Below are 26,912 nucleotides of genomic sequence, written 5' to 3'. Positions count from 1 at the left end.
TTCAGGTCATGATCTCACAGTTTGTGAGTTCAAGCCCCGCATCAGGCTCTGTGCTGACAGCTCAGAGCCTGGAGCCTCTTTGCATTCCGTGTCTCCCTCTTTCTCTGTGTGCCCCTCCCTTGCTCACACTCTCTCTCTCTCTCTCTCTCTCTCTCTGTGTCTCAAAAATAAATCAACATTAAAAAAAATTAGAAAGGGAATTTTCTTGTTTTTATCAGAGGGAAAAATATATTTGACATCAATTTTTACTACTTTTTCCTAGTGGCTAAATTGTCTTACTTGAATAAGTTTTGTCCATATATTGTCCAATTATTAGATTTAAAAAGGATTATGTATATGTGCCTAAAAGGATGCACAAGCATAAAAGTCCCAGTGTATGTGTGTCTGTGGTGCATCATCTTTAGTAGTCTTTTTTTCCAAACTCCGGAGAGAGAATGACACAAGTCAGCAGGCTGTTTGAAGGCTACATCTCTGGGGATTTTCCAGTTTTCTTAAAAAGTCATACATACAAAAACCTTGGTAATCGTTGAACTTAGGTAATGGATGGGCATATGGGCATTAATTGTACTATATTCTCTGTGGCTGAGTATGATAGAAAATTTTCACAATATTTTTAAAAAAAATTATGGATGCTAAGTCCCAATGCTCCTTAATTTTTTCCTACTTCCCAGTGGTTTATCTTTTCTCATCTATTCTCAAGATTGCTGCCTTAAAATTCCCTTCTTTTAGCGTCCTCAAATTTTCCAACTGCCAGCATGGCAATTTTTGTATTAGTTATTTTTATGGTTGCAGAATACACATAACGTAACATTGACCATCTTAACCAAAGTGCATAGTTCATTGACATTTAGTTCATTCACAGTGTTGTGAAACAATTACCATTATCTAGTTCCAGAATTCTTCATCACCCCGTCAGAAAACCTCCTAACCCATTAAGCAGTCATTCCTTGTTACCTTTTGACAACCGCTGATCTACTCCTGTGTCTGTGAATTTGCCTGTTATGAGTATCTTTGGTAAATATAAGCATATAAACCTAGCTTTCTTTTTTTTTTTTTAATTTTTTTTCTTAACATTTATTTATTTTTGAGACAGAGAGAGACAGAGCATGAACAGGGGAGGGGCAGAGAGAGAGTGAGACACAGCATCTGAAACAGGCTCCAGGCTCTGAGCTGTCAGCACAGAGCCCGACGCGGGGCTCGAACTCACGGACCGTGAGATCATGACCTAAGCCAAACTCGGACGCTTAACCGACCGAGCCACCCAGGCGCCCCAAAACCTAGCTTTCTTATGTGGCTTCTTCTGCTTAGCATGATGTTTCTAAGATTCATCATCGTGGCATGTATCAGTACTTGATACTTTTTTTTGGCTGAATACTATTTCATTATATGGATATACCGTACTTTGCTTATCCATTCATCAGTTTATGAATGTTTGGGGTGTTTCTACCTTTTGGCTATTACGAATAGTGCCATCAGGAACATTATGTACAAGTTTTGGTTTGAGTACCTATTTCCAGTTTTTTGGGGTATGTATACCCAGGAGTGGAATTGCTAGATCATGTGGTAATTATATGTTTCGCTTTTTGATGAACCGCCAAACTATTTTACGTGGTGGCACCATTTTATGTTCACACCAACAAAGTTATAAGGATTCCAGTTTTTCCACATCCTCACCAACAAGTGTTTTGGATATAGCCATGGTAGTTGGTATGAGGTGGTTTCTCATTATGGTTTTCATTTGCATTTTCCTAATGACTGATGATGTCGAGCATCCTATTATCTGCTTGTTGGCCATTTGCATGTCTTATCTGGAACAATGTCTGTTCAAGTCCTTTGCTCATTTTTTAGTTGGGTTATTTGGTTTCGTGTTTAGTTGTACGCTTCACACTTGCATGCTAGATACAAGTCCCTTATCGGGTATGTGATTTGCAAGTATTTTCTCCATTTTGTGGGTTCTCTTTTGAGTTTCTTGATAATATCCTTTGAGGCACAAAAGTTTTACTTTTGATAAAGGTCATTTTGTATATTTTCCCTTTTGTTGTTGTAGATATGTTTCTCTATGTCGTATGTTGTAGATATGTTGTAGATATGTTTCTCTTTTGTTTGTTGTAGATATGGCTTTTGGTGCCATATCTAAGAAACCATTCGTATTAATTGTATTTGCCTGTATTCTGTCTTAAGTATAAAAGAACCTAGTGCCTACAGAAGCCCTTGTTTTTACGTATGGTTTCTGTGTGAATCTTATGATACAATTTGAGTATTTGTTACTTTTAGATTCACAATTTAGAAGACCGTTTGAAGAACTATGAAAAGAGTGTATATGCAACAACTGTGGGGACACCTTACAAAGGTATGAATGGTCTCTTATGTGATCCATGGTTATCTCTTATTGGTGCACTTAGGGATGATTTTTGTTTTTGTCTTTGCGCGTCCGTTCTTTACCATGAATATATTTTACCTTTGTAATTCACCGATAACAGCTAGTTTTAAGGAAAGCATGCTAGTAACCTAAAACAAAATAATGCGTATTCATTGTAAAAAAAAATCAAACTGCTGCAGTGTGTAAGTGGGACTGCACATTGTTCCACACTATCCAGATGGAACCGACCTAGTGGCAATTTATGTATATTCTTCCAGACTCTTCTGTATGTATGCAAACATTTGTGTAATCTACTGTATGTACTCATACAGACACAGTTATATCTTTTAGATGCTTCCGGTTTTTACTATAATAATGCCACAATTATTAACTTCAAGCTTGGATTTAGGGAGAAAATAATTTCATAAAAATTCTTATATTCAAGGTAGGAAAGGATGATTTGGAAATATTGTCTTGATTGAAATAAATACACTACTTGCAAAGGGTTTTAAAAATGAACTTGAGTGTTTACATGGTTATATACAACTATGTAAACTCACGATCGTGAGGTAATAATCATGGTCCTTGAATAATCTCATTACAATTTTCCATTCTCAGTTTTACACCTCACTTCATTAAGAATAGTTTTATTTTGCTAAATGTTTTGTAAAGCTTTCTGCTTCCTCGGGGAAGCACTGGGGCCTAAATCTAAACCTTTCCTTTGTGTTTTTGAAAGCTCTTAATGCAATGAAATGACCAGATATTACACGATTTTTAATTAAATTAAGCAAGGCCTCGCTTTGGATTCTTTCCAAAATGCTCTTCAAAAACAAGAGAAAACCGCTTTGGAAGTGGCCCGTGGCTCGTTGCAGAGAGGACTCCTGCTACAAGGATCGTTTGCCACGTCTAAGTCAGCAGATGCGATCGTCAGCGTAACTGCTGCATCAGTGCTCAGCAGCGCATAGAGAGAATCCTGTTGATTCTTTTTGTTAGTTTCACCTTCAGATTTTTATAATTTTCTTTTGTTCTCAGTTTTAAATTGTCAAATGAACACACATGTCCAGTTTATTTAATAACTAACACCTGTACGCGTCCCTTCCCTCCTCCGAGAGCAGAGCGTTCCTGTCATACCTTTCATTAGCTGACATGGTGTAAAACAAAGAAGCAATTACCGTTAATTTATGTGGAAACATTTTTAGCATCCCCAGACCCGAAAAATCTCCTCTCTTAGGCCTGTCTGATACCTTAGACCTGTCTTGCTAACAGACGCACAAAATCAATCGAGATGAAACACAGGTGCTCACAGGCACGGTGCAAAGCGACGGCGGCCGGATACTGAGTGTGGTTGCTGGGGAAGGGGTGAGGTGGGGCTGCGCTGGCTGCCGCGGTCTGTGCCGCGTCTCTGATGGCCTCCTGCAGAATGGATGCCGAGCACGCTTTTCACTTCACCTTTTTTCATAAAAGCAAAAAGCCTCTTTAGATATCTTGCGGTTAGCAGAGGCACGTACTGAGGCAGGCCTTTTGTGAAAGAGAAGCGGCGTGATGTGAATTTCCGAAAGGCGGGGAACGCCTGAGTGACGCTAAGTGTGACGCGCTGTTTCGTATCTCAGCTCGTTTAATCCTCTCACCAACCCAGTCAGTCTGGTTGAATATGCACATTAATCTCCTCACCATGCTGCCTTTCTGTTTTTTTTTTAATGTTTATTTATTTTTGAGAGAGAGAGAGAGAGAGAGAGAGAGAGAGAGAACATGAGCAGGGGAGGGGCAGAGAGCGAGGGAGACACAGAATCGGAAGCAGGCTCCAGGCTCCGAGCCGTCAGCATAGAGCCTGACGCTGTGGGCTCGAACCGACAGACCGTGAGATGGTGACTTGAGCTGAAGTCAGACGCTTAACTGACTGAGCCCCCCCAGGTGACCATGCTGAGTCTTTCTAAAGAGTAACAACAGAATAAGCACCCATCATACAGGAAGAAATAAAAAATTACTGACCGGTGCTTCAGAAACCTTTATGTAAGCCTCTGCAATAATATCTTTATTCCTCCCCTCACCCTGACTTTTTCCCGACTCTGTGTTAACCATTGTTCTTCTTCATTGTGTACCACCTATGTATATATTTCTAAACAATATTTTGTTTAGATTTTGCTCGTTTTGAAACTTTATGTAATAGAATCATACTGTAAGGTTGTATTTGTTTCTTTTGCATAATACAAGTTTTGAGATTCGTCTGTGTTGTGTGTGGCTCTTGTTCGCTCAATTCGATTTATCAGTTTTGTACGTTCTTGTACACGTCTTCTTCGTACTCACATGAGAGACTTTGTACAACTACAACCGGGCTTGCTGAGTCATAGGATGTGAATGCTTTCACGCACATCCTATCCCAGATTGGCAAACTAGATGCAATTTGAAGATAATATAGGAGGTTGTTTTCTATGTTTTTTGTACTAGTTTTCATTCCCACCAGCAGTGCGTGTGAGGTCTTGTCACTCCAGCCCCTTAATGCTGGTGCTAAATTAATTCAGCGGCGCTAAATTTATTAAAGGCCCTTAATGCTTGGCTGTGGCCCTTAATGCTGAGCTATGACTTGTGATTTTAATTACCTCTCTCTTACTAGTAATCATGTTGAACATTTTATATGATTGTTCATTTTTTTATTCGTTCATTTTAGCTGTGTGTATTTCTTCTTTTGCGAAGTCCCAGCCATTTCTTTTTTGTTTTCTAAGATTAGGTTATCTCCCCTTTTCCTTTGATTTGCAGTTTTAAAACAATTCTGAATATTAATCCTTGTTTTATATACTACATATACATGTATACATATATGTATGTGTGTGTGTATATGTATATATGTATTGTAAAGATATTTACTAGCTGGTGTCTTTATTGTCTTAATTTTTTTTATTTTTTAGATGTATAGAAAAGTAGTAAGTGTGGTCTATAATGAACACACACGTACACGTCACCCTCAACAAATATCAAGACATATCTAATCTTGATTCATCTGTACCCCCAACCTTTCCTAACCTTGCTCTATTGGATTATTTTAAAGTCAGTCCTAAGTACCATATCTTATTTGATATAAATAATTTCAGTATACATTTATACAAAGGATTCCTTAACAATAACTGTAGTACTAGGGGCACCTGGGTGGCTTAGTTGGATAAGCATCTGACTTTGGCTCAGGTCATGATATCACGGTTTGTGAGTTCGAGCCCCACATCGGGCTCTGTGCTGACAGCTCAGGGCCTGGAGCCTGTTTTCGATTCTGTGTCTCCCTCTCTTGTCTGTCCCTCCCCTGCTCATGCTCTCTCTCTCTCTCTCAAAAATAAATAAACATTAAAAAATAAGATAAAATGAAACCAATAACCATAGTACTAGTATCACACCAAAAAATTTCACAGCAATTCCTTAGTATGTTCAAATAACTAATCACAGTGAAACTTACCTGTAGCTTCACAAATGTTTTCTTGTGGTGATGGTGGTAAACAGTTGGTTTATTTGAATCAGTAGCCAAGTAGTATCCGTACCTTGCATTTGATTGAGAAATTGCTTAAATCTCTTTTAAAAGTCTGCCTTCCTTGTCTCTCTTTGTCTCCCTCTCTCTTTCTCTCTTCTTTTCCTCTTTATTTATTGAAGAGACCAAATTACTTGTGCTCAAGTTTCACATGTTCTGAACTCTTGGTATTCCATCCCCTAGTAGTTAGAACGAGGGGCTTGATCAGATGGAGACTGTGTTATTGACAGTGGTGCCTCCTCAAGGGAGCCGTACTATATGTTGCCTCCCAGCGAAAGACACACGTTATCTTTGCAGTATCTTTCACACGGTTCCAGGTGCCGTCAATCTGATTCCTCACCTTTCGCCTTAGACGTTAGCACCCAGTGGTGATCGTTGGCCAACATCGGTTGTTTCACCAGTCATTGTGTAACGGTGATCATTCAGATTCTACCATTTGTTGTGCAGATATTAACTGGCATTCTTCTGTAAGCAGAAATGTGCCCTGTTATCTATCTGGGGTATAGCTCCTACGTGAATTTGTCTTTGCCTGCTCTAACACCTCGCTCAATTATGATGACTTTATAATAGATGTTGCTGTTTAGTTGGGGAAGCCCTCCTACTTTCTGTTTTTCAAGAATGTCTTAGCTATTCTTAACTCTTTGTCAATTTAAGTTTTAGAATCAGATTGTAAAATTGCATTCATAACACACACCCAAACCTGGGAAGATTTTGATTAGGATTGCATTGAATTTATAGAAAAATTGAGGAGAATTGGCACCTATATGGGTGAGTCTCCAACCCATAATCACGCTCTTTCAATATTTACTTAGGCCTTCTGTAATTTCAGTCAATAATGTTTATTGTTCTGAGTACCTCTTGTATCTCTCTTCTTACATTTATTCTTAGGTGTGATTGTAAATGTAAAATTTGTTTCTCGTTTTTATTTTCCACCTAAATAAATGCATTTTCAGGAGACATTCTTGTGCATTTTTGAAGGATATCTGAGCGTGTCTCCTTTTAACTAAAATTATCTGTAATACGCTTAGTTGATTAAGGTTGTGTTAAGTGTAGTTAAATGGATTTTCCAGTTGTACATTTTGGAATTGGGCCCAGGTAAAGGATTGTATTAAAAATGCTGAGCAATATTCCCACAAAGTTATTTGGAAAGACTCACAAGAAGCAATGGGTAGACAATTTGGCAAGCATCTTTATTTGAATGATAACTGATTTCCACTCTCATTGCTTAAAACCCAAAGTAAGAATTATAAAAAGAGGAAGAAATTTCTTTTATATGCCACTGTTAGGGAGAAGACAGGAAAGGGTACATGCATTGGAAAACAGTATTAATTAGTTGTCCAGGAAAATGGCTATATGTAAGTGATCTACATGTTTATAATAATAAAATCAATTATTTTTCTGAAAAGTGTACATTGTAAGCTCTTTGCGTCAATCTAGAGGAATGAAACACTTAAGTGTGATATACAGAGAGATGGTTTTTGAAGAGGAAATAGTACATTGTAGTACATTGTCATTATTTAGTTCTGGGTGCTCTGTATTTGCTAAGTGTGGTTTGAGTGAATTGGGTCTTTAAAAAGTGTATGCCTTTTTTTTTTTTTTAATAAAAGCCATTTTATTTTATTTATTTATTTTTTTAAAGTTTATTTATTTTTGAGACAGAGAGAGACAGAGCATGAACAGGGCAGGAGCAGAGAGAGAGGGAGACACAGAATCTGAAACAGGCTCCAGGCTCTGAGCTGTCAGCTCAGAGCCCGATGTGGGGCTCGAACTCACAGACCGTGAGATCGTGACCTGAGCCGAAGTCGGACGTTTAACCGACCGAGCCACCCAGGTGCCCCAAGTGTATGCTTTTTAAAAGTGAAATATTCCAAACGTACAAACACACAGGGTGTAAATATCAAGTATGAAGACGGTTAACACCTGTGAATTCACCATCTAGAACATCGTCAGTGCTCCTCGCACTGCTCTTTAGTCTCGTATCTCTCTGTTCTCTCCTGAAGGTAACCACTGTTAACGTGTATACATACTGTTCCCTAAAACAATTGACTTTAATGTTTGGGCTGTATAGAAATGATATCAGCTTATATGTGTTCTGCATATTCTTGCCTTTATTTCACCCAGCATTATGATTTTGGATTTCATTCTAATAGGTGTGAAGCTATAGTTCAACCTTTTTTTTTTTTTTTTTTAATTTAAATTCACAATAGTTAACACACAGTGTAGTATTGATTTCAGGAGTAGAGTTTAGGGATTCGTCACTTACATACAGCACCCAGTGCTCATCCCAACAAGGGTCCTCCTTAATACCCATCCCCCATTTAGCCCATTCCCCCACCCACCTCCCCTCCAGCCGCCCTCAGTTTGTTCTCTGTATTTAAGAGTCTCTTATGTTTTTCCTTCCTCGTCTTTTTACCTCATTTTTTTCCTTCCTTTCTCCTATGTTCATCTGTTTTGTTTTTTAAATTCCACATATGAGTGAAATCCTATGATACTTGTCTCTCTCTGACTTATTTCACTTAGCATAATATACTCTAGTTGCATACACTTTGTTGTAAATGACAAGATTTCACTATTTTTCACTGCCAAGCAGCATTCCATTGTATACATATACCACATCTTTATCCATTCCTCAGTGGATGGACATTGGGCTCTTTCCATACTTTGGCTGTTGTCAGTAGTGCTGCTATAAACGTTGGGGTGCGTGTGCCCCTTCGAATCAGCATTTTTGTATCCTTTGGGTAAATACCTAGTAGTGCTATTGCTGGGTCGTAGGGTAGTTCTCGTTTTAGTTTTTTGAGGACCCTCCATGCTGTTTTCCAGAGCGGCTGCACCAGTTTGCATGCCCACCAATGGTCCAAACGTTTCCCCCTTTCTCTGCATCCTTGCCAACATCAGTTTCCTGAGTTGTTAATTTTAATTTAATGTGTGTGAAGCTATAGTTTAACCATTTTGAATGCTGATTTTCACAATATATTGTATCTTTATACCATACTTTATTCTCCTATTGGTGGACCTTTGAATTGTCTTAATTTTGCTTTTATAAACAGTGTAACTGAACATTGACTTCTGGTGTACATGTGAAGCATTTCTCTAGGATGTACTGGTAGGAATTAAATTACTGCGTTATAGAACATGCTCATCCTTCCACTTTAGGAAGTTCTGCAAAGTAATGTGAAGTTGTTTAGAGTGCTTGTATCAGCTCACTCCACACATGCACAGGCATCTCCGTTGTTCTGTGTACTCACCAGTGCTTGGAATTGTCCGACTTTCGGGACTTTGCCAGTCTCAGATGTTATCCGACTTTCGGGACTTTGCCAATCTCATACGTGTGAATAGTACTTCAGGAGCTTTCATTTGTTTGTTTCTTTTCACTGAAAAAATGGTGACTTAAATTCTAAGCCAAAAGGAATATAAAGTTACAATAAAAGGCTGCCTTCAGCTTTGGCATTTAGAGGCTCACTTATTGTTCATACCTCTCATAGTGGAAGCTTTATTATATTATCCTACGGCACAGTGTGATCTCCTGTTATTGATTCAGGTTTTTAAAAACTTCGGGGTTATCAAGGCATAAATATATACGTAGTAATATTCAGTGTGATTTCATATACCTGAACTGTAATTATTGTTTACTTTTAGGCTGAAATGGGGCTTGATTAACAGATGAACTGTGACTTATTATGACAGGCTTTAAGATGTCAAATCAAAATATTTGAAAACCACTATAATGGCATTAATATTTCATGTGTTTTCTAGTTATTTTATCTATCCTGTGTTTCAAACAGTTTTGAAAATTTGATTTAAACCTAAGTGCTTTTAGGTTTGGAATACTAGAAAAACTAGAATACTATACTGATATAATGAATTCTTAATAAAATAAACATTATTGTTAATTTCACTCATTGTGGACTATCTGCAGTCAACCACAGAATATTGAGGAGAGAAATACCAGTTTTAAGGAATCTTTGTATTTCCTAAGTATAGTCTTTTAAAATTGCCATGCCAAAAGGAGGAGGAGGAGGAAGAGGAGGAAAAGATTTGAGAAATAAAATTGTTATAATAATTCTAATTTTCTTTTTCAAGGGAGAAATACCATTGAAATACTTTATTTATGTATGTATGTACAGTACTACACAGTACAATGTAATTAATATAAGAGTTATGCCTTGCTTTGTCTGGTGTCTAAGTAATAAGTAGTTGATCTGGATTTTCTTTAAGATTTGACCTTTTTTTTTTTTTTTTTTTTATTTGACAGGTGGCAATTTGTATCATACTGATGTCTCGCTCTTTGGAGAACCTACCGAGTTTGAGTATTTGCGAAAAGTGCTTTTTGAGTATATGATGGGTCGTGAGACTAAGGTATAAATAATTTCTGGTGACTTGGCGTGTGGCTTAATTTAAAAGGAAATGTGCCCACTTCTAATACTTTAATACACATATTGATGCCATATTTTACTGTTAGCAGACCACACATGCTAAAAGGTGATAGGTAATTAATTGTGTTATAGTTCGTTGTTTACACAAATGATTTGTAGATCTTGCTTATATTTGTTTCAGTTATAAAATATTAATTTAAAAAATACTGTTGGATGATGCTAAATACTAAAAATAGAAATTTCATTGACTTAATATTTTGTAAAACATAGGTATTTTTACTTTTGACTTGAAATTTTAGAGTCAAGTCAAAATTTGATTTCATTTTCATGGAAACTTCAGGATAATGTGGAAGTATTGGAAATGGTCATAATTAAGAATGACTACTTAGGGGTATTTCTAAATATTTTACTTTAGTTACAGTGAGAAAATCATTTCAAAACATATGGAATATCAGTCATTAAAATTACCACATCATATAGGTAATAATGCTTGGCTAAATTTGTTTTCTGGAATATTAAATTACTGTAAGTCTTTTTCTTGTTTGTATCCCCCGCAGTGTTTTTAAAAGAGCCTTATATTGGACTTTTGGTAAATATATCTTGAATTGAATTGAACCATGTATTTAGGGAAATTCACGAACCTTTCCTCAAACAAATTTTTCATTTAAAGCAATTTCTTTTCCGACATTGCTTCAACTTTTTACCTTCATAAACTTTTACATTGTCCATATACCTTGGCTGAGGATGGGATCATGAGTTTTCCATTTTTAGAAGCAATCAGTGTTTTTAACTTAGGGGTCCCTTGGGGGGTTACTAAGTCAAGGAGTGCTAAGCCAGTTCAGGGATTAATTTGGCAGGTATATTAAAAGCCTAAAAAGTAAGGACATAAGAAATCTCTTAAAAGAATATTATGAACTTATAGATTATAGATTCTGCTAAACACTAGGAGTTATAGAAATGGAAGTCATTTTAATCCATAATATCTGTAGAAATCTCATTTCATTATATCAAATAGTTTCAAATTAAAGTAATATCTAGTGTGATCCTGAACATGTAATACAGAGGGATATATTAATTCACAGTGATTCAGTATTTTTTTTCTTAAAGGGCTTTTTTTTTAAATTCAGAGAACAGCTAAAACTAATTTTCTCCTTATCTTTTTAAAAGTAAAGCTCATGAAAAAATAATAAAATAAATAAAGCTAATGACATATAGCTTCCTCTTATTAAGGTTTGTATTGGATAGCAGCCCGTATTTGAGGTGGGGTAAATAATTTAATGTTACCTTGTTATTGTAGGGAAGGGAGAAGGATATATCTTAAAAAAAAAAAAGCCTCTCAGCAGTTTAGCCGAATTGGTTCATTTGTGAATGTAAAACTGTGATCCCAGTGTCGCTAAATAAATTACTTACGTGCCTCAGACCGTGTCTTCTGGAGGTTGTGAACTGTGCGGGGTAGGAGCCCTACAGAGCTTGAGTCCTCCTGAGGAAAGACCCGGCACAAACGTGAGATGTGCCGGGCGCCAGCTCGCGCCGTCAGGGCCGTGCGGTTAGTTTGAGGCTGTGCCTGAGGAGACAGCTGGAAGGGATGTCCCCACGCTCCGTCTGACACCTGACTGGGAAGCCATGCTGCCGAGGGCTCTCCCTGGTCCTTTGTCTTCAACACTCAGTGCACCTGGTTACTACAAATGGTGAGGCTGTCACTGTGCCATCACAGTGTACAGGTCAATCTAGAACATCGGTAGCAGACGCTCTGCTTAATTTTTACTGCATGTTTATTGAGCGCTTGCTCCATGTGGCCTTCTGTTTATCACCCCGATGGATAAGAAGATGAAATGTGACACTGTCCCTAATTCTAAGGAGTTTACTCTATAGTAGCAAAGTGGAGCTGTTTGTAGTTAAGCTTGACGTGATGCAGAACGTAGCCGGGGCTGTTAAGAGAGGCACAGAGTTCTCCTGTTTGCTTGTGAGAAGGTCAAGGCGGGCATCGTGGAGAAGCAGGTGTATCTGCTGGGCTTTAAAGCGGGATGAGGTGTATGCAGGTGTGGTTTGACTTTAATAGAGGCGCTCAGACGGGAGGGAAAGTCTAGACAGAAGGTCCAAGGCAGGACATTGGGTTTTGGAATGACAAGTCGTCTGGTCCGACTGAAACACTGGATCTGTGTGCTGGAAGTGACTCCTTCCAGGGCTGCACAGAGTGTGGAGGGCCCGGGATGACTTCCGAGTGTTGCCTGTAGGCATCGGGGGGTGGCTAGCCCTTGAGCTGAGGTTGACAAGATCAGAGCTGGTTTTAGACACATCTTTCACCAATTTCCTTAATTTCTACACAGTCACAGAGTTTGAAATGGAAACCGGGTTGCGGCCTTAGAATGAGCCAGTGTGTGTCGTGGCCTTTGTGCTCTGACCCTCGTCCAGCGTGATATGTGTGTCATCCCCCCTGTGTTCCTTCCTCTGCTTCTGCACACAGTGTTCCTTACTTGATGAGGCAGATGACTTATGTAAGAAGACCACATGCAGGACACACATTCTTACGGCATGAAGCTTCCTCTGTCTTCTTCACTTTCCTTCTCTCGGGTTGTGGTCCTCCCGTGCTGTTACGGACGCTAAAATTCAGTCTGTTCTCCTTTTCGGTAGAAAGTGTTTCTCACTGTAACCTTTTAGTAGAGCCTCTCCTTAAAGAAGACCTGGCAGGAGACACAGCCTCTCCACCAGCTGGCTCATTTGAACTTTTCCTTACTTACTTCCCAGGGCCCGAGGATACTGTACGTAGAGTAGACAGTCTGACAGGCAGAGAGAGCCTGGGTTTCTTCATGTAAGTGCGTTTTGGTAAGCCAGGGAACAGCTTTAAGTCTTTGCTGGGTAATCTGCTGCAGATTCAGGATCACTGGTGAATTTAGAGGTGGGTTCCTCATTAACGTTTAGAAACGTGAAGAAACACCTAGCGACAGTTCTGGGGTCTTTTGACAGACATACTTGCATGTGCGTGTGTGGTTCATAGTGAATATAAACGGACTCTTGGGTGCTTTGAACCTTACAAGCTATTGACAGTAAAGAAATGTTCCTATAATCATGAGTCCCTAAATTCTAGGTGTTCGTGGCTTCCTAAAAACAGTCTTCGTAGACAGTATACCCAAACCATTTAAAATTGCTTCAGAGTGTTAATAAAAAGAATACGGAAAGACTTAACCACTTCTTATTTTCTCTCGCCATTTAAGGCCACATATGTGCTTAGTTTCTCGATTTCGCTTTAACGTGAAGACTCTGTTCTGTCTAGGCAACACAATTTAAAGGATGAGGGTTTTTGTAAAATGCCTTTGGAATTCTCCAAGAGTTTAAATGGTATTTTTTTTTTTTTTTGATTCTCAGAATGGCAGAGGCAAAGGTAAAGGGAGGGAAGGGTGCTGAAACCTTGCCACGTATGGGGTTTGTGATTAAAGAATAGTATTAGTTGATCTGTTAGTGGAAACAAATATTAGAAGTATGTCAAGTGCCTGGCCTGGGCTTAGCACATAATAGGAATTTAAAAAATGTTAGTTTCTTTCCTTCCTGGTGATAATTCTACCTTTTTTTCTAATGATGTGAGTAATGTAAAATTAAAAGTTTTTTAATGTTTGTTTATTTTTGAGAGACAGAGAGAGACAGAACGTGAATGGGGGAGGGGCAGAGAGAGGGAGACGCAGAATCTGAAGCAGGCGCCAGGCTCTGAGCTGTCAGCACAGAGCCTGACGCGGGGCTCGAACTCACGAGCCATGAGATCATGACCTGAGCCGAAGTCGGAAGCTTAACCGACTGAGCCACCCAGGCACCCCGAGAAATGTAAAATTTTTTATTATTGTGTCATCTTTTCCTCAGTGACCTTCTCTGGCCCCCAGCCCCGCCCCCTGCACACACACACGCACACACACAGTGTGTGTAACCGTGAACAAAGAACGTTACAGTGAGTTCCCTAGGTGCCCCTGCCGTCCTCTGTGGGCATCCCTGGGGGAGAGCACTAGCACCTGAATTTGTATGTAAGCACTGAACTTGTTATCCTACTTATTTCGTGAGTGTATCTTATTTCATCAGGTATCTTCTTTCCTCTCTGTCTCCCTCAAAACATCTCATCTTGATACAAAATAGGGAATTTCAACCTTTGAGGAGAATTTTCCACGAGCTTATGGGTGACAGTCTGACTTACGGTATATGCATTTAGATCTGCACAATTTATGATCTTGTTTTGCAAGCCACCATGTGTAATGTTTTGATTCATCATGTTTTCTACCCAACAAAACATCTCGTGTTTATTTAAAATGTAATTTGTATTTCTATTAGGCTGATGTGCTGCATGTTGTAAAAAATACCTACTAAGCATGTTCATGTTCATGCAGTAGCCCATGTTTATGAGATATATGATGTGATTTAGTTAAAGCTGAACTTCTGATGATTTAGAGCTTGGCAATACATTACTTTCTAGATAGATTTCTATAAGTGAAAAGCCTTATAAAATGAATGAGTAATAAAGTTCCATTTTAATACGACAAAGGGCCAAGAGCATTAGAACTTTATATAGCTTCATGCTATTGTAATTGCATCTTCTTGAAATAATACCAACCCAGGCATTGTGGAGAGTCCTTTTAAATTGAAATTCTAGCGTTGGCTGTTATTTCCTTGACTAATATCTTCACATCATACTTCTTTGGTCGTGGCTTCCATTGAGAGCACTAAAGAATCCCACCAGCAGAACATGTCAGAATGGGTGAAACGTCATCTGCTCAACTGTCTGTGATCATCTCTTGTTTTTCTTGTAGACCATGGCGAAGGTTATAACCACTGTCCTGAAGTTCCCTGATGATCAGACTCAGAAAATTTTGGAAAGAGAAGATGCTCGGCTAATGGTAAGCTTTAAAAGTAGGCTACGGATAGAAGACGACTTTATCGCAATCTCTGACTTTATCGCATGCTCTGTTTCATTTACAAAGACTCTGAGGTGGTCAAAGACATTTTAAATGTTTCATTTTTATTGTACCGTAGCGTAAAAACTGAGAGCGAATCTACATTAAGAAAGTTTAACCGAGGGCAAATAGGAATTGGTGTCTTCAAGGAAAGAACAGTCTTTTTCAATAGCTTTTATGAGGTTAACACCTACACGTGCTATCTGGGATTTCCAGAACCCGGGCTGTTTATGGAAAGGACAGAAAAGGCATTTGTCCTGGTATATCCAGTAATAATTTTTAATCAGATTACACCATGATGTTGGATGTTCTGTATTACATTTCCTTATCCTCCGTAGTGGTTTTCAAATACGGTAATTCTGACTGAAAGAATGTAAGCATTTTTGAGCTTTTGAGATACCCAGCAAGGGAGATGTAGGTAACGGAATTATTAGAAACCTTTGTGTGAAGTCAGATGTGATTGAAATGAAATAAATACACACTTCGTAAATGATGCAAAATCCTCTTGCCTGACTTCTTTTTGCTCTGGGCCAGTAATGCAGTAAGAAAAGATCCATTCTAAGCACAGTGTGAAATTTGTTGGGAAGTCTCGGGTCTTGCCTCAGCTTTCTCTTTCTCCTTCCTTTTCTTGTCTTGCTGGTAGCCTGCATCACCCTCCACGTCCTCCCCCATCTCTCTACCTGTTTTAAGATTTCAGCACCGCTGTTCTCTTCTCTCTCCTCACTGAAGCAAGCAAAGGTCTTCTCCTTAGTGATGGGTTAGCCTGTGTCTGACTATCTCCAGTAAGGACTAAGTCATTACCTCCTAAAGCATCCTATCTTAATTCAACAGACTACGTCTCTTAACAAAAGTTCTTGCTTATCTTGAGCCCCAATCTTCCTTCCTAGTAGTGGTCACCAGTTTCTTCTGGTTTTTACCTATGGAACTCAACCAAAAAATCTGTCAATGGCCTGAATGGAAGGCTTTTCTTCTCCAGGCCAGATACCTGGAGCTGCATCCCAGGGCTCCTCCTGGTTGGCTCAGTGGGTAGAGCGTGCAACTCTTAATCTCAGGGTCATAAATTCAAGCCCTACATTTGGCGTGGAGTCTGCTTAAAATTAAAAAAAATTGCATCCCTACTGACTGAGCCAGCCAGGTATGGCTTCTCTCTTCTGATGCATTGCTTTCTCCAAGGTCATCCCTGCATCCCTGACCTTTGTCCTAGTACTTTATTGCATATTTTGTCATATACCTATTGTATATTTTCTGAGACAGTTACAATTATTTTGACTAACATTAAGTGTTTTTTGGAAAGTATTCTTCCCTGTATCTAGTGGTCTGAAAAACATTGTTATACCTCTGTAGTTATTTCTGGTTATACATTTTTTTTGATGTTTATTTATTTATTTTGAGAGGTAGGGGAGGGGCAGAGAGAGAGAGAATCTCAAGCAGGCTCTATAATGTCAGTGCAGTATAGATGGGGCTCGATCTCATGAACCTGAGATCATGACCTGAGCCGAAACAAGAGTTGGATGCTTAATCAGCCGAGCCAGCTGAGCCCCTCTGGTTATACATATTTTTTATAAGAAGTATGTCACTATAATGTATGCCCTTCACCAATAGAATGTTGTTTTAAATTATAGCAAACAGTTCTAAAATGCAGCTGCTCAGAGTAGTTTTTCTCCTCACTGAATTTGCCTTTGTGTAAATAAAACTCTCCAGTGCAATTGGAACCTGTCAACATGATTCTGTCATTATGGCCTGTTTAAGAAAATATTTTTAAATGATCTAATGCACCTTTGTTCATTCTGCCATGGCCTCTTTATCATCTTGATTTTGGGGTATGGCAAACCCTCATTGTTGGGCTACATTTTATCCGGATTTGCGTTAGAGTTTAGATTCATCCTAAGTCATGGCCACGGCAGATAAGGTGGGAAACACCCCCCTTCACCCCATACACACATGCAGTCTTAGACTGGTTCGCCTTGAAGGAAATTAATTGAATTGATTACATGTACATAGTGAACCATGTTAAAAAAAAAAAAAACCTTTTAAAGGAGATGGAATTTTTTTTTTTTTTTTTAGTTTCACTAAAAAGAAATCTTTGAAAACCATTACATTCTTTATTCCTGAATAAAGTGGTATTCATTCTGGATAGGAACGAAATGGTGACTGTTTATTCCTTCCTGAAATAATCCTCCCTTGTCTCCGAGGCTGATTTGCCCAGGAAGAAAGTACCACTCTTTCCACTGCTACTTTAAGCAGAGTCTTATCCATCATTATCTTTTGCTTAATGAATGAGTGCAGTCAGCACACACATACTCTCCTGCTTGTTGTGGCCGGTATAGGAGCATCGAAGACGTGGAAGATAATGGCTGCTGACTTGTGGAGCCTTTAATTTTCGGGGGAGGAGGTAGTACCCATTTATCATGCATGAAATGTCTAAGTCATATAATTCAGATAATAAAAGGAGATGCTTAGGAAATAGGAAGTAACGTATAATGAGCATGAAGTGAGGCCCACTGATGGCCTGTAGATCAATTTGAGTCACTCTTCATTGGTTTGAGATTCTTGGTACTTGATAGTGATTCATGATTGTGTTTTTATATTTGATGGAAGGTTAAGATTGTTGTTGATTGAGAAGGTTGAACCAAGAGACGCATTTGCCTTTAAGACCGGTGTCATTCATAAAATGAGCAATAAGAATCATTATCTTTGAACAGGTCTCTTGGAATTACAGCCTATTTCTTACTCCTGTCCAGTGTCCGTAGCTGATTAGGAAAAAACACTGCAAAAAAGAGTGACGTATCTTCTTCTACGAGAAAGATAAGATATCCAATAGAAAGATATTTATATTCTTTCAATGTAAATATAGAAACTGTCTTTCCAATAGAAAGATATACAAATGCATAGAAAACCAGCCTTTTTAGCAGTTTATTAAGTGAACATTTAAAAACTACTTAGTCGTGTTAGCTTTAAACGTATGTTCCAAATGGATCTTTTCTGTAATTTGTTATCAATGTGGAGCTGTGTTTTCCCTCGTATTTAAAATCGGCAACCTTGAGTGCTTTGTTATTTTTAGCTGTGAAGGCTGAAAGGCTGAGAAAAGTAAACCAAAACAACCCCGAACACGTTTCAGAGCTGCCCTCCCCATCCGTTAATATTTGGGATGCTGGAGAGAGAGCGTGAACTGCGCTGAGAGCTGGCAGCGTGCAGCCACATCAGTGCTTGCAGTATTTACTGGGTATTGTAGGAGGAGACCGTCTAAAGACTGGCTTCATGACTCTGGTGATTACGCGTTAGCTTTTTGGCATCGGCCAGACATTTCTGTGACTGCTGGTAAGATCTCTCTCAGTCTATCCCCTTTTTATTTTACTTCCCCTCCCCTCAGGGAGTTTTACAGTCTGTATTCGAAACACCCCATTCTAGATCACAACAGTTATTACTTAATAAGTGGTTTCAGAGTTTAACCTGATTTCAAGATTACATTTCATAGGTGAGAAGTCGTTATCTGTCAAGTAAGATTAAATTGTAGAGCATAATTAAATTCTGGTTTATCTGAAGGCTGTGATGTGTAGAGAGGGCCTATCCTACGTCCTTCATTGACAAGTCTCAGAGCCTCAGGTTGTTCACAAAACGAACATCATTTTGTTAGCATTATTGGAAGACCAGACTATAGTGCCTGCCCTGGGTTTTTGAGATGGTGGCAGGGGTGGTGGTGACGATCTCTTAGCCACCAGAGAGCAACATGTGGGTGTAGAATTAGTCTTTCCTAGAAAAGGAGACTTAGGTTGGTGAGTTAATACTAATGTGTGTGAGATCGGTCATTAAAGACGTCAGTAGGACAGGCAGGTCATTTCACAGGAATGACGTCATCTCAGAAATTGTCCCCGTCAGAGCGAGTGGCACTGCTGTGGTGAGTGTGGATCTCACCAGCCCGACCCTGGCAGACTTGGAGCAGGCCCTTTCCATGTTTCTGGCCCTTGCTCGGAAAATGAGCACGGTGGATTGTTCTATTCCTAAGGCTTCTTTCCTTCTAAAGTTCTCAATTATTTGTAGATTTTAAAGTTTTGGGTTTGTCTCAACTGGGAAAAAATTGCCTTCTATACAATAGGCAGAAGTTCAAAAGAAAACGCACGTACCAAATGCACACACTTTCATCTTTGTGAGAACAGCCTTTTACCTCCTCTCAGCTCTTAGCTTATTGTGCCTCATTTTGTGATGGTTTAGGCAGTTTGGACGGGCAGAGCAGACTGGATATTTGAGTAACAGGGTAGGAGCAAGAGTGAATACAAAAGTCTTGGGCTCGTCTATTTTGTGCTGAAGAAAACTGCCCTAAAAGTACGCCATCAGATTTTTTTATTAAAGGAGAGTGTTATTATTTAGGGTCATTTTATTAAGAAAGTTTGTTTCAATCAGGTGCTAAATCATCTCTTGAAATTGAGAGGTTCTTTTGTTATATAGACATCTCTTCTGAAAAATGTTTCTAGAAATGCATTTTCCTTTTCAGGGTGCTAGCAAAGCGACGTTGTTTCACCTAGACAGCTATTTTCCTGATGACCTCACTGAAAGAAAATTTTTCTCTTCTGATGGAGAAGTTTTGGCTTATTTTCATCCCATCCGTTCTAGTCATTTTTAAAAATTGATTTTCTGTTGCCTTTGTTTTTTACTTTTCTTTCGCATTGATCCTTTGTGTTGTGTCCAGTTCTCCATCCATCCTTGCCCTTGACCCGTCTGTACTTCATGTTTCGCACTTTTCTCCCTTTGGTTGGAATTCTAAAGGTCTCTTCTGAGTTAACAAATTCATCCAAACTTTTCAGCACTGTTAGCTGGAGAACTTTTCCATCCCAGAAGAGGCTTACCTTTGCGCGGGCTCAGTGGATACCTGGAAGGTGGATCAGGAAACAGGTGCAAATAGAACTGCTGTGAAGTGAAAACAAAACAAAACAAAAAAACTGTACAGATAAAGTACACATTTGTTGTCTCAAAAGTGGTTAGACTCTCGATTCTGTTAGAATTACATAATATGTGATCATTGCCAAAGAAAACATTGCAAATGATTCGGAATCATGTTACATAGAGAGGGAGACCTTCGTGTTCTCAGCCTCCCAACACTTCCCACCATGCCACAATCATCTTTGTAAATAGTTGGTGAATATCCCCAGGGTTTCTAAGCTTTATAAATATATACTTATAGTTATGTTTTTAATCACTTAATTATTTTATAAAAATGGCAGAATGCAACAGCTTGCTTTTTTCACTTAACATATTTTTATTTTATCTCACCTCATTACAAATGGATGTACTTTATTCTTTTCAGTGGCCGATTGTATGATTACATGGGTGTCCTACAGTGTAGTTCACCAGTTTCCTATTCATGGACACTTAGGTTGTTTGCATTGTTCAGGACGTACGAGCACAGACACAGGGAGCGTGCATATATATGTATTTTGCATACTTCTGCAAGTTTTTCAAGAGGGTATTGACCTTATTGTGTTGTGTGCTGTGTTGCAAATATTATTTTCTAGTTTGTCTTTTGATTTCGTTGCTTTTTACTAACTGTACCCTTAAATAAGGTAAATGGAATGATGCTTCTGAGGTTGGTCACGCTAAGAATAGACTCATTTTATAAATAATCCCCTTTTTTTTTTTTTACTGATGCTCTTTTAACAAACCAGAAAGCTAATCAGTAATCTTAGATTATGACCATTTTAGATAGGACAAAGAATTAATTTAAGAAGGTTGCTACAGTAAAAACTATGTTTGAGATTGGGTCCCTTTGAATGGAAATTTCAATTTGGGTTATCCTTGCTGGAACCATTCCTGATGATATACTGTTGAATTATAAGCAAATTACTCAGTGATAAAACTGACATATATTAGGAATGATAATTCAACATGTAGACCTACTGTATTCACATTCATCACCATTCCCCCCCAATTTTTGATGGTAAATTGGTAGATATTATATAAATCAAATTTCATGTGTACTTTAATGGAATTATGAAAAATATTTCTATAAGGCAAATAATCATACCCAGTTAATGTTATATAAATATTTACTTAAAGTGTGAAAGCATCTTTAATTAAGTTGCTTACATTTTTAAATTAAAGTTGCAAATGAAATCTCAGCTACAAATTACTATATTTTCTTAGGATGGGTGGGACTTATTACAGGTTCCTTATACTTTGCCTAGCTTCCCTTGACTTGGGGGAGATTTGAGAAAATTTTAAGTACATTCTGTTTAGTCCTTTGAAGTTCATATACACATATAATCTCTATGTTATATTAAGTCTTAAAACTAACCCAATAAGCTTTTTTTCTTCCTGGCTTATAGTATTCTTCACCTCGCAGTGGTATCTTCTGAGTAAACCATCAGTCTGTGCTTAGTTAGCATGTGGTGAGTGAAGAATAATGTCTTGTGTCTTTTGTGCAAAAATCAAATGTGTTGCATGATACTAACCATTTTGCTGGAATTCTTGTGCTCTTTTGTTTAATGAATACATGATTATGCTATGTGTTAATATAAGTGTTTTCTGTTAATTTTGTTTTATAGATTAATAAATAGATTAATAATCACCACCACCGGAAGAGTTATACAATTTTAGGAAGTTTTACTTCTTTAAATAGTAATTGAAAGTTTTAAAATTGCTCTTGGAAATTTTATCAACTCAAAGAAATTATATATTTTATAATCTTTTTTGTTTTTATTTCCCAAGCATAGTCTTGGAAATCAATAAAAATTGTGAGAGAGAAATGAAGAATCATTTTCTAGATAGAAGTGAAGTGATATACTTCACGAAACCAGATTTCAAAACATCATAAGGTCCACTTATCAAGGCTATAGCCTGAAATCGTGAAGGCTAGTAAAGTTGATTTAAAAGAAGTATCATTTTATTACTTCCGGGGATGGTACAGTATAACAAGAAAACATCTGTCCCCAGGAGACCCTTGGGCAGCCTGCTTCAATTGAGTGTGGCTGTTAGTAATTAACATATTGTTAACTGAGCTGGAGGCATCTAGATTGTTTCCACACAGTCATGGGTCTTCACCGTTTAAACCCCTCTGCCGTGGCCTCCGTGTAGTAGTCATGCTATTAGCTAGACTTGGCACCCCCTAAAATTTAGGGTACATCTTTGTACATCTTTGCCTCAGACTTGGCTGGAATTTTTACAAATCACAAACAAGCTCGATGGCAATTAATAGAGCTTAATTATAATTGAAATAATTCGATTGTTAATTGTGATTGTTAATTCAACTAGTATTCAGCTAATGGTATTAAGGTTTAAAATGCCAGTAGACAGCTTTTCTTTTTCAACCTCTTAGCTTTAAAAATCATTTATGCCCACATTCGAGTCTCATTTCAATTTTACTGTGTATCAGTTAACCTGCCTTAGTGATTGTCTAGAACTATCTTTAGTCTCATAAATCCCTTAACATTTCCCTTTTTTGTTTTTTATGTTGTAAACACTGCATCATGCTTGTCATTGTATTCTTGCATTTCAGTACCGTCCTTTATCACTGGAAGTGACCACACTTCCAGCATTTCTGTTGATTGATCAATTGACTATGTCAACTTTTATTTTAAAACATTTCAAACATAGGATTAGTAAAACTAGTGCAGTGAATACCTGTATGCCCTTCACCGATATTCACCAATTCCTAACCTTTTGCAAAATTTTCTCACTTGCTCTCTCTCTGCATATATATCCTCCCGTCTGTAATGGCGTGACCGTTGCTTGCAAACACTTGTGCCCGCACACATTTGACAGTTACTTGCAAAGAAAACTACATACTTCAGCAAATATCTTTAAGAAAAGGACATTTTCCTACAAACTCAACAATACATTTATCACTCTCAGGAAATTTAACATAATACTGTTATCTGGTATATAGTAAATATTCACATTTTTCCAGTTTTTCAAATAATGTCTTTCACAGACTTCTAAATTCCATGATCTACTCCGAGATTGCACATCACATGTCATTGTCATGTTTCTCTAGTCTCTTTTTTTTTAAATTTTTTTTCTTAATGTTTATTTATTAGTGAGAGACAGAGAGAGACAGAACATGAACATGGGAGGGGCAGAGAGAGGAGGAGACACAGAATCCGAAACAGGCCCCAGGCTCTGAGCTGTCAGCACAGAGCCCGACGCGGGGCCCGAACTCACGCGAGATCACGCGAGATCACGCGAGATCATGACCTGAGCCGAAGTCGGACGCTCAACCGACTGAGCCACCCAGGCGCCCCAATTTCTCTAGTCTCTTTTAAACTAGAAATGTTCTCCCAGCTTTTTTTTTTTTTTGTCTTACATGACATTGACACTGTGCAGCATTATTGAATTGTGCGTGAATTTCTTTTTCCACAAACAGCACAAGCCAAGTTTCAAAATACTAACTGACACAGGAACTTAAATATGACAGAAGATCTTTCATCTTCTCTAGGCTTCTAGGACCAACATGATTATTGAGCAGGTTTTATACATAATACACTATGGGGAGTACATCACGAGGGTCAGTGGATTATATTTTTCATTTACAAATGGAGAAGACTTTAAAACTTTCTGCTAAATATGTATAAAAAGTTCATCTCCATTAATCTTATTTGGTAATTTATTTTTGTGGCATTCTGACTTACCCGGGCTACTGGCTTTAGTGTTTTAATCAGAGAAACCTTATTAGGAATCACTCATCACCATTGTTTCTCTCAGCATTTTTAGTCTTTAAGGTTGAGTTTGTTCATTTCCCATCCTTTGCTGCCATGCATGTCATCCCGGGAGAATTGCGATACGTAGAAAGATCGGCACAAAGAGCAGAGGGAAGAGCTGTGTGTCCTCTTGCAGTGTGAGCAGCTGGGGCCTTGTGAGGGTCTCCCAAGTCAGCACGCCTCCTCCTGGCTTCTCCAGGTACAACCTGGTGGAAGGTGGCAGTTACAGTTTTCGCGGAAGCATCCTGTTTTCCAGGACCACGGACTACATAGGTCAGATCATTCCAAGAACATTAAGTTTTAGAAGATTTTTTTTTAGGGTTTACCATTTAGAATGTTTCTACTTCGTTCCCTAGACCGTAGAATATAATCCTATTTTAACATTACCCTTTTTCCTTTCTTCTTTTCCAGTCATGGCTCCGATCATCGTCTTGAGGAAATGGGGTGGTGATGTTGGGCGAGCGTGGAGGACTGTCTGCATCTGCCTCTTGGAGAAGCAAGCTGTTATTCAGGGCCCCTTATGGAGCCAAAGACCAAGAAAAATCTGACATTGGCCCACAGCTAATACTGCAGACTGCCTTTCAGATTGATTATATCAGCGGAGAAATGGTGATAGTTTTTTCTTTTTTCTTCAGTTTTTTTCTTGGGAAGAGTTTTATGTCGTTTAAGAGATTTTTTTGAATAACTCAAGCTGACTTATGGGCTCATTTAATGTTCCTCTCTTCCATTCTTTTTGTCCCTCTTTTTAAAGAACTGCTTGCCCTTCCTATTTATTTTTAGGGTGATTTTTTTTTTTTAAAGACTTGTGCAATACATTTTGAGGTGAAACGTAGTGGATTTTTTTCTGATAAATTAGAGCATTTAATTGAATATTTTATCCAGATTTGTTGAATATTTGCTAAAGTTCTTTAAGCTATACATATGATAAATCCAAATAGCAGTACCTCATTGTTTACTTAGCTTTTGTACTTATATTTTTCAGAGGAAAAAAATACTACTGTAAATTGTAAATAGTCAATACTGTATTGTATGCAGACCTGTGACTGTTGGCAATGTCATCTTGGAAGAATAAATAAAGTTTATTTACTGTATAAAATTTGCTTATAGTGCTGTTTCCTAAGTTGAACTGTATTTCAAAATAGTTAGGAAATGATGTTCTATCCGGGTGAATATCATGAGGAACTATTTGTCAAGATAGCTAAATGCTAACCATTTGGAAAGATTTTTTTTTTTTCTTTTTTCAAAATCAGCATGACCAAGTTAGAAGAAGTATGGAAACAAAAGAATACTTCATGGTGTATGTTTCAGGAGTCTGACAACTTGGAGATGCCTCTTCTCTCTGGAGTAGACCATACTCTGATTTTTTCTTTTTACACTTAATGAGAGAGCGTCTTCTGGACAGCAAGAGATGGGAACTGTTCAGAGGGTTTCATACACTCTATGTTCTAGCAAACACAGTATGCAGTATCCAAGTATTCCCTAACCTCTGCCTCGAGGTGGAACCTCAGTACAGACAGTGTGCACCTTAGTGCTCCTGGTGTATCTTATTTTGTGATAAAAAGTGGGGAGCTCGGGGAGGGGGTGGGTAGATGACCGGGGGGAGGGGTCTTCCTACATAACCCACAGCTGACTCCTCTGAGGACACCTGTTCCAGCAAGGGAAGAGGGTCTTCTTAACCACCACCCCCACTTTTTTTAAAATCAGGATTTACTTAAGGGGCAAAATTTTGTGCCACCAAAGGGTTTCTGACAACAGACATGACTTCTTACCTTTTTTACATAGCTTGTCCTAAGGTAGAAATTGTGGACTCTTAGTAACATTTGCATATGACTTCCTACTAACTCCTTTATGGAGATAAGCATATCAGAAAGTATGTAGGGGGTCAGCATGCCTTTTCTAGAAAGGGTCAAATAGTAAGTATTTTCTGCTTTATAGGCCATCCAGTCTCTGCCACAACCGCCCTCCGTCACTGTCGTGTAAGTACAATCGTACATAATACGTAAGTTAATGAGCAGAGCTGTGTTCCAGTAAAGCTTCATTTGCAAAAGCAGGTGGGAGGCTGGATTTGGCTTGCAGGCTGTGGTTTGCCAACCCCTGAGAAAGTGAACAAGCTGGATTTTCATCGTGGAGTTGGGGGAGGAGTGATAATCCCTTAATCCTAGGACTTGCTCATTTTCCCCCAGTGCAGGCAGGCGGCCTCTTCTTTCAGAAAAAGGCACAGCACACTCAGTTCACCTTGATCAAGAATGACGGTGACATTTTCTCAATGACTTGTTCCAGCAAGATGGACAAAGCCTTTCATCTTTCACTGTGGTCAGTGTCAGGGTCTCAGACCCGTCTGGGACCTTTTCTTGAAGACCCTCCCCTGTACGTGTGTCCCCCCTTGATGCCCGAGAAAGGACAGTTTTTCCACCAGTACTTAACAGGACATGTTTGCATCGTAGATTTCAGACTGCTGAGGACTTGGCCTTCCACTCTGACCGTGACTTGCCACAGAGAGAGCTGTGATCCCAGCACAGAGATCCTGGCGCTGGGGCTCTGAACCCAAGGCCGTCTCCAAGACCTCGTGACAGCAGCACACGAAAAGGTTGGTGCAGTACATTTACTGCCAGGAAACCAGCAGTTCACCTCGAAAGGTGTTAGATGCTGGTAAGACATTACATTAGCAAGTGGTTGGTGAAAATCACTTGCACCTAACAGGAATTAATTGTATAGTCACTTTGTTCAGGGCAGGTGCGTGTGAGTTTTGGTAGAGAACCATCTCCTTGTTGACTTGTGTCTTAGTCTCTTCATGCTGCTGTAACAAAATTGGGTGGCTTATAAACATGGAACATTTATTTCTCACAGGTCCACGGACTGAGAAGTCCACAGTCATGGCACTAGCAGACCTGGTGTCTGGGGAGGGGCCACTTCCTGGTGCATAGATGCCTTTTCAGGATACCCTCCCGTGGCAGAAAGGCAGGAGTTTTCTTTCTCTGGCCTCTTTTTAAAGGGCATTTATCCCGTTCATGAAGGTTCCACCTTCATGATCTGATCCCTGCCCAGGGGCCCCACTTC

General features: G+C 38.8%; 1 protein-coding gene across 9 annotated transcripts in view; it reads left to right on the top strand.

Annotated features, from left to right (window-relative positions):
* Positions 1-24,951, top strand: part of GOLGA4 (golgin A4) — a 127,473-nt gene extending 102,522 nt beyond the window's left edge. For 7 of the 9 annotated variants that reach the window (XM_043595765.1, XM_043595768.1, XM_043595769.1 and 4 more), the window contains 5 exons: positions 2,275-2,350; positions 10,120-10,223; positions 15,025-15,111; positions 21,486-21,548; positions 24,267-24,951. In XM_043595765.1, the coding sequence (XP_043451700.1) occupies positions 2,275-2,350; positions 10,120-10,223; positions 15,025-15,111; positions 21,486-21,515 (297 nt within the window). In that variant the 3' untranslated portion in view covers positions 21,516-21,548; positions 24,267-24,951. The remainder of the gene's footprint in view (positions 1-2,274; positions 2,351-10,119; positions 10,224-15,024; positions 15,112-21,485; positions 21,549-24,266) is intronic. The other 2 variants (XM_043595766.1, XM_043595763.1) reach the window with 1 other exon arrangement.
* The last annotated feature ends 1,961 nt before the right edge of the window (positions 24,952-26,912 follow it).

The sequence above is a fragment of the Prionailurus bengalensis genome, chromosome C2 (assembly GCF_016509475.1).
Source record: "Prionailurus bengalensis isolate Pbe53 chromosome C2, Fcat_Pben_1.1_paternal_pri, whole genome shotgun sequence".
In the NCBI taxonomy this organism is placed as follows: Eukaryota; Metazoa; Chordata; class Mammalia; order Carnivora; family Felidae; genus Prionailurus; species Prionailurus bengalensis.
This window is presented reverse-complemented; position numbering and strand designations above follow the sequence as displayed.